Source organism: Chrysochloris asiatica, unplaced genomic scaffold (assembly GCF_000296735.1).
Source record: "Chrysochloris asiatica unplaced genomic scaffold, ChrAsi1.0 scaffold00287, whole genome shotgun sequence".
NCBI lineage: Eukaryota > Metazoa > Chordata > Mammalia > Afrosoricida > Chrysochloridae > Chrysochloris > Chrysochloris asiatica.
Window position 1 is genome coordinate 1,112,606 of NW_006408805.1, and position 9,152 is coordinate 1,121,757.

General features: G+C 38.3%; 1 protein-coding gene across 1 annotated transcript in view; it reads right to left on the minus strand.

Annotated features, from left to right (window-relative positions):
* Positions 1-3,936: 3,936 nt before the first annotated feature.
* The window catches only part of CDON (cell adhesion associated, oncogene regulated), a 133,629-nt gene continuing 128,413 nt past the window's right edge, over positions 3,937-9,152 (minus strand). The window contains exons 18-19 of the mRNA XM_006874581.1: positions 4,406-4,680; positions 3,937-4,100 (exon numbers count right to left, since the gene is read on the minus strand). Coding sequence (XP_006874643.1) covers positions 3,937-4,100; positions 4,406-4,680 — 439 coding nt within the window. The remainder of the gene's footprint in view (positions 4,101-4,405; positions 4,681-9,152) is intronic.

Consider the following 9,152-nt stretch of genomic DNA (forward strand, 5'->3'; position numbering starts at 1 on the left):
CAATACTAGTCCTCCTTGGAGTCACCTAGGTCAGTGGCAAAACAGACCACATGTAGGAAGTGACTGCTCCTCCTGTTTCCCCCCAGCTCTCCTCCTTCTCATCTACCCTCCTCTTCCTTTCTAAAGAAACACTAGGATACCCTGAGGGGATCTGTCTGCCTCAGTCCAGCTTCTTGGTTAAAGTATTTTCCCAGCTTCTCCCATAAAACATGCTGCTGTTGTCGTTAAGTGCCAATGAGTCAGTTCTGATTCATAGCGACCCTGTATAGGGTTTCCAAGGAGTGGTTAGTAAGTTTGAACCGCTGACCTTGCGGTCAAGTGCTTATCCTACAGTGCCACACCAGGACTCATCGTTGCCCTCAATCTTTTTCCTTTAAGACCTTGATCTCTGCAATCAGAGCAGAGGAATTAAATTTCTTGGCTCTGGGTATGCAAAGGGGGTTTTCAGGGCAAGGCAGGTGGAGGTTCCAGAGAGTTTCAGAATAAGACATACACTCACCCCAGGTACAAAATATAAGCATCTTTTTTTATACAAATAGGGAATATGAGAGGTTCTTTGTATTCACTTGCTACTTTATGAGAAAGCAGCAATCTCTTTTAATATGAAATCATATCAACCAAATAAAACCTGTCAAAGCTACATCATTTAACGTATGTACAATTTCCAACACAATATAACAACCTTAGGAAAATAAAACATACTTTTCTATATGATACAAAACATGCATCTCAAAGTCATTGCTTTAAAAGAGCAACACAGGTGAAAGTCAATGATAAAATTAACTTCTTGGCAGTACTGCAGCTGGAATGAGATTTGTGGCATGATCAGTCTCATATGGATGTATTGGTCTTCATTAACATCTTCAACAAAAACAAAATCCATAAAGAAATGCTTTAAAAAAAAAAAAAAAAAGACCACTTCAAAGGGTTTAAAACATTGCAACTTAGTTTGTAAACTGAATAGCACCTATCACCAGATGATCTGTGCATAACCAAATTGGGGAGGTGGGGATATAGCAAAATGATGTAATAGGAGTGTTGTTGTTAAGTGCCATCAAGTCAATTCTGACTCATAGGGACCCCATATAGGGTTTCCAAGGAGCGGCTGGTGAGTTACCCTACAGCGCCACACCAGTACTCCTATTAAAACAACAACAAAAAATCATACAGATTGCTAAGACTAAAGGGAACATTATGAAGTCTGGCCAACTTTATGATTATTAAGCAGAATGAAGAGTTCTCAAGAGGTGTTTGTGAGGGAGAATTAGAGAAATGTGAACTGCTGGAAGACAAAGTAATAAGCCAACTGCTCTCTCTGCCAGTGTGGGACTGAGGGCAACTGCTCTGGCTGGGATGCTAGAGTCCCATGGGAGCTGTGTAGCACGAATGGATCCCAGCAAACACTAGACTTGCTCTATCCAGCGAACAACAGTATTTCTGAAAAGCAGTGTGTAACAATGGAAGAAATACAGATTAGAGCTCCAAATAAGTTGGGTTCAAATTCAGGCTCTGTGGCTCATTATGTGTGACTTGGTTATTTTAATGTCTACTTTGCAAATTTATTGTAAGAGTTAAATAAGATTAACAATAAGTTCCTACTTAGTACAGTGCCTGGTACACAGTAGTTGCCCAACAAATGTTGGTTCTATCTCCCACAACATTATACTACATCCTCTATTTCCTGCTCATGTAATAGTGGTGGTGTTGGTGGTGTGCCGTTGAGTCGGTTCCAACTCATGGTGACCCTGCATGGGGTTTCCAAGGAGCAGCTGGTGGGTTTGAACTGCCGGCCTTGGTGGTTTGCAGTCCAGTGCTGCTGCCATAGAGCCACACCAGGAGTCTATGTGACATTAGATAGGGCCATTTTTGATGACAGTGTGGGGTATAAATGTTTAGAACAATTCATTGGCTATGGAGAACTCATACCTTCTAAACAAATGGCATATATACATACATACACATATTTATGAATATGTATGTATAGATTTATATCTCAATATATAAAAGCACTTTTATAAATAAAATACAATAGAAGGATAACACTTAAAACAGCGTTACTAATAATATAAATAAAGCAGTCCACAATGAGGTTGTCCTAAAGGTAGCCTTCTCTTCCTAGTGGGCAAATCCCATACTCAAACTCAGTCTTTTAAAAGCAGTTTATGACCTAAGGCTCATGCTAATACCCCTATTTCCTGAATCAAAATGACTGGCTACAAACGTTTACTCCCATTTCCTAAAGCTTCCTTGTGACAGCATTGCTGTGACTTGATTGGCAAACACCGGGAATGTCTTCATGCTCTGTTCTTTGCTAGTCAGAGAAGAAGGTGTGCAGTTAGCCTCCTCCAAAGCTAATTACAGCAATGAATAAATCTAGTATACTACATGTACAGACATCTGGAATGCAGAATGTGCTTCTACAGCAACCCTAACATCCTTCTATGAACTCATACTCATTGTGCTCTACTGGAAGTAAACTCTTGCATAGTGACCCAGCTTAAACAACACATTTTCACAAACAGTTCTATTTATAAAATATGTAGGCATATGTAGGGGGATATTGATGCATTTATATAAGTCGATTAACATAGTATTCTATCCCACTGCAATTTCTAGATAATTATATATTTTTTCACTTCTGCTGAGACTGCTTGAGTCTCAGAGATCATTTTCTGTTCCTTTCCTGGATGCACAATCCTAAAAGGAGTAGTGGCCATTAAAGCTTGACTCAAGCCATTAAAACTCTGACGGTACTCTTTTCTTCTAAAAGTGGAGAAGAAAAGCCATACAGAGGTACCTGGAAATGTCCTGTCACTCACTCAGAGGCGGCAGGGACTGTGACTTAAGATGTCTGCTGAATAAGCTTTGGGTGCCTATCCACAAGAAAGGCATGCTGAAAAAATGTCAGGAAATTTCAAATCACTCATACCCCATTTTCTCTCCAAATTAAGTCTTATCTGGTACTCACATCTTTCAGGCTATTGTCCACACAGGAAGCTAGAAAATTACTATTTCCACTTCATACGGTATCAAGAGCCCAGTCCTATGCTAATGGAATAGACTAGAAAGGTTCTGCCAGGATAAGCTCTTTGGAACTTTCCCCTTTCTTCTTAAAATTACTGTTTTTTCTCAAGGTACCACTTTAAAATCTTATTTTGTTCCTATTCTTAGAGAGAGTCAGAAGGAGCCCGATGGTGACCATCTTATAAACTGATATAAGTAGTTGGATATACGTTTCCTCTTTGGCTTTGGTCCCCTTTCTGCATACTGCAATAATTCAACTAGACCCGAAACTCAGCCATATCCACAATACTGATTTTGATTAGAGACTGGAACATTGAGCCTAATTTATGCCCAGGTGCAGACAGAGGGGAAGTCAGTGGGTCACATGATCACTTTTGTTGAAGGCACTCTTAGAACATGCATAGGCCGGATCTATTATTATAAACATTAGGTTGCAAACTGTGGTTCATTTAAAAATATTCTCAAGAAAGTCTGGTAACACAATACTGAAAGACAACTTCCCATCTAAACACCTGACGGGTGGCCAACTTCAAACTGCCTCTGCAATCTCCTCTTAGCTGAATAGGCTGATAATTTGATTCCTTTGCATGAGTAGCTCTCACTGTCACTGAGTTTCTGGAAAACACAGAATGATTCCCTGCTTTCCATAGGATTGGAAATGATACAAAACAAGGTTGTTACTGTCTAATGAGGGGTGGTTGGGGAAGGAATAGAGAAGGACATTTTAAGGCATAAATAATATAAAAGACAAACATTTTAAGACACATTCATATGACACGCTACTACAAAAAAAATAAATAATGTTTTTTTTCCCCTCTGATTTGCATTAATGTCCTTCACACAGTCCATCACAGGCCAATTCTGTGCAGTTACTGGCTTCAAGGGGGAGCATGACTAGTCGTGTGCACATCCTCAGGCTTCCTGCGGCTGTTGGGAGACCTCTGAAGGGCTGTCCAAAGAAATGCCAGGAGGAGACCATTCTGTGTTTTCAGTACAGTCCTTTGAGTCAGGTGGTGAAAGAAGAGGATTACAACTTAAAGTTGTACTCTCTGTTTCTGAATGGACACAACTTTCTCCTGAAAAGCAAAAAAGTTTGGGAGCTTTATGAAATGAATAGGAGCTGATTTTAACAAAGTAATCTAAAATCATTACTTGGATCAATAAAGAAAGAATAATGAGCAAATGTAGAGCCTGGTTGTATTTGGGTTCATCTCGAGGGAGACAGTAGGTTTGAAAGGTTTTAAAGTTGAGCTCTTCTGAACAGTTATACAATTCATCTGAGAGTTAAAACAAAACAAACCTTAAAAGCCAAAACAACCACTGTAAAGAAAGACAACTATTCCCGACAATCTGGAAATATAAGATTATGCCTCACCTGTACCTCCGTTGAACTCTTCTGTATCTTTTGTACAACCAGAGTTGATCTCATTTCTAGTGTCTTGGCAGCAAGCATGCTGGGTAGGCATTGGTGCTACATTGTCCTTGACACTCTCCTCAGACAACTGGCTACAATCAGGCACTGTGGAAGTCAGACATTGAGGCATCTGCATGTGACTCAGTGGCTTCATTTCCAAACTATCCTGAGGATAAGGTGCAACCACTGGGACCACAGGGAGAGGGCTGCTGCTGAAAGTACTGTTGGCTTTGGTGAAACATCTACAAAGTTTAAACAAAAGGATACAGAATTGTGCTTAGAGGGAGCTTTCATTTTTAATTTTTAAAAAGTTTTTATTGTGGACTGAGTGATAGTTTACATGGGACAACATTGGCTTTACACCATCGTTTCATTGCAATGATTACAATCTCCTCCGTGTATCATCATGCAATAGTATTTGCTTCCATTCTCTCTCTCTCTCTTTTTTTTGGTGGGGGGAGGGGGAAGGAAATATACACAAAAACACTGAGGAATATATAATAATTTAAACAACCAAAGAGCATATTCTGCAAGTCTGTCTCCTGGCTGCCAGCACCCAGTCCTACAGGGATCTTTATATTAAAAGTTTAATTTGGAATATCATTTGGTATTTTACATTCAGATTCTTAAGAAAGATTGATATTTAAAAATGAAATGGTTCACTATGATTTGAAATATAAAGAACTCAAAAACTAAATTAACATGGAACACAACAGAACGCAGCAAAAGGCAAACCACTTAAGAATGGAACCATTCTTTGTATTAGTCTATTGTTGAAAGTTGTTCCCCATTTCAGAATTAACTGGCTCTCATTTAGAGCACACACTGGAAAGAAAGAGGAAGAAGGGGACAGAAAGCTAAGACACTTGTGGCCAAAGGAGAGGAATGATCTCCTGAAAGCTACGCTCCCTCCTCACACCTTTGCAGGAAATGTCACAAGGATTAGACAGTCAAAATCCAGGCTTTCTTCATTTTTCAATTTTTTTCTTTGCAGAATCAATTGCTAGAATTCATTACCACTGAGCATCCATTTTGATTCTTCCATTTAATTTCCTTCCTTCACCTAAGTTATGTATTTTGTCCATTTTTTTTTTCTTTCTGTTCAGAATGGGTAATTTTTATTGATCTATCTAATTTATTGATTCTTTATTCTTTTGTATCCAACCTGCTGGTAATTCCATCCAATACAACTTCCATTATATAGTTATTGTACTTTTAATCTCTGGCGTTTCCATCTGGACTTATTTTTATAGATTTTATTCATCAGCTGAAATTCCCCATATGTTCATTCTTTAAGTCCTTGTTGTTGTTGTTAGGTGCCATCGGGTTGGTACCGACTCATAGCGACCCTATGCACAGCTGAACGACACACTGCCCAATCCTGGGCTAACCGCACTATCGTTGCCACACTTGAGCCCACTGATGCTGCCACTTTGCCAATCCATCTCACTGGGGGTCTTCCTCTTTTTCTCTGATCCTCCACCCTAACAAACATGATATCCTTCTCCAGTGACTGTTCCCTCCTGACAATATGTCCGAAGTAAGAGAGACAAAGTTTGGCCAACCTGGCCTCCAAGGAGCACTCTAGCTGCACTTCTTCCAACACGGATCTATTGGTTCTTTTGGCAGCCCATGGCACTTTCAATACTCTCCTCCAACACCACAACTCAAAAGCATCAATTCTTCTACGGTCTTCCTTATTCATTGTCCAGCTTTCACATGCATATACGGTTATTGAAAATACCATGGCTTGAGTCAGGCACACCTTAGTCTTCAAGCTGACATCTTTGCTCTTCAACACTTTAAAAAGGTCTTGTGCAGCAGACCTTTGATTTCTTGACTGCTGCTTTTGACAACTTCAATCTTTTCTCTGTTGATAAGAATGTTGCTTATTGGTCCAGTGGTGAGGATTTTTGTTTTCTTTACATTGAGATGCAATCCTTGAACATATTTATATTAACTGCTTTAAAGTTACTGTCTGATGATTGTGACATCTAGGACATTTCAGGGTCCATTTCTACTGATTTTTCTCTTTTAATTGCCACATTTTCCTCTTCTTCACAAGTCAAGCAATTTTATAAGATTTTTCTCCTAATTTCCTGATTGTTCTAAGGGTCTCAAACGCAGCCCTCTGACACTAACCTGAGTCCTTCCCCAAGACTGGAGAATGCCTTCATGCAAAGACCCAGTGACTCACAAATCTCACCTATTGCCTATTTAAGTTTCTTGAAACTGGGCTCCCATTCAGTTTCTCCCTGCTTCTGGTTATTCTTGAACACTTCCAGAATGACCAGATTTTATAATTCTCTGTAGGCAATCAAGCTAGTCCACCAGAATCAGAAGCCAGAACATCATGAAAATGTTTTCTGTTTCTAAATTCAGAAGTAAAAAAGTCTGGAGATGACACTGCATGCTTCTTTATTTGGGCATGTTAGATAGGAACTGGGTAACAAATCAGTGGTATATTAGAACCAGATAAGGTTAGGAAATAAGGTAAGAATTCTCTGGGTTTTCATCCTTTAAATATGGGATGCTAGTTCTGTGGTACATGAAAATAAGCTAAAAGGAAATCTATGCAATCTGTTATTAGTACTTTTGTGGTTTTACACTATGGGAAATACCCAATGCTAAGCATGAAGCAAGATCTGAACTTGAAAGAGAATAAGGTATCTATCAGTTTATCAGTAAACTAAGTCCTTACTTTAAATAACTCCAACTTTAATTTCATATAGAGAAACATACTTCTTGTTGTTAAGTGCCGTTGAGTTGGTTCTAACTCACAGCGACCTCCATAGGGTTTCTGAGGAGTGCTTGGTGGGTTTAAACCACTGACCCTGCAATTCAAGCTTACCTGTGGCCCAGTGCTTAACCTACAGCACCACACCACGTTTACCATACAATAATGGAATACATACACCAGTTATCCGAAATGAAAGTATGTTAAGTATTCATTTATAAAGAATATATTGAGTACAGTATTATCTAGCATGTCTGTAAGTTTTAACTTCTAATACTATAGTGGACTCCTGGTGTGGCACTGTAGAATAAAAACACTAGACTGGGAACAAGGTCAAAACCCACCAGGCACTCCTCGGGAGCCCTTTACAAGGTCACTGTGAATCAAAATTGCCTCAACAGTATCTAACAACAACATTATAGAAAAATCCATACAGATTTAAAGAGGACCTAAGTCCTGACAACAAAAGTGAAGGAAGCGTGGGCATAGAGGAAACTGCTGCATATCTTATTCAGTCCATAACTGTAAGAAAAATGGTCAGGATGCTGGCAAGGGTGAGCATTAATCTCTGATGGCCATTTGTAAATGTTCATTTTATTAGTCTCTTCCTTTACTGTATGCTTTGCCATGAGTCTTTCCCACTCTCTCAATACCCAGGGAATCAAAAAAATTCTCTTAAATATATTCAATACATTGGAGTCCATAGGTTCCAAAATATGGAGCAAGATCAGGGGTAAAATATTCTGAATTTGACTACTACTAAGAAGTTAATGGATATTATCCATCTTTATGAATAACCTTTCCCAGAAGATCCTCTTATCCAAAAAAAGCACTTACTGAAATATTAAGGTAAATACAGCAGAGTTTCATCTCCCAGTCTAGCAGAGAAAATGAACCAGTAAAATAGATGGTTAAAGTACATCATAGTATCATATAAGGGAATCTATCTATCTATCTATCTATCTATCTATCTATCTATCTATCTATCTATCTATACACACACACACACACACACACACACACCCCTATAAAACACTGGAAGCACTTACTTAACTTTCAGATATTGGCAGATGACAATAGGATGCTCCCCATGCTCCAACTAGAAAATTGGATATTTTTTCCCATACTGTTTCAGACTCAGTGGTCTCATATTTGGAGAAATTACAGTGGATAGGAATTAAAGAATTAAAGAGTAAAAGCGACTCTGATTTCAGAAAAATCAGAAACATATTGAAGTTCTCTCACAGCCTGGGAAATGCTGAAAGTACTATTTATTTGAATCTTATTACAGTCACAATGGTCAGCACCAGAGTATCTGGTACAAGACATGGCAATAACAACAAAAAAACTGAATTAACCAATAATAAAATTAGAACATTACACACACACACTGATGTTATAAAGATAAACATGGACTGCAAGATTGGTTTGAGCCACAGGCTGGCAGTTCAAACTCACCAGCTGCTCCTCGAAAACACTATATACAGGGTCACTATGAGTCAGAAACAACTTGATGACACCTAACAACAATAGTAAATATTATAGCAAGTAAATAATTAAGTCAAATTATTTTTAGTTCAACCCCTGATGTGTTCATGTACCAACATACATTGTCTTTACCAGGGATTACACATAGCTTGTGAAAGCAATTATTTTATTGATAATGCTTTAATTGAAATTTGAGACAGACAATTGTCTGATTATAAAAACGGAATCTACCAGTAGTGAAAGAGAGAAAGAGGATAAATATGTGACATTCAATAAGATGCCGTTACAATGTATATTTTATAGCTTATACAAAAACAAATGGTTTTATCTGATTATACAACTAAATATTTGCTAAGTGTAAGTTTGTATAAAATTACCCTAATTAGATGGTTATAAGTTTTTTGTACAACATTTCCTCATTGATCATCCCTGGAGGCAAAGGACAATTTATCTATGAATCTCTTGTGTGTGATACATATTTTCATTGAT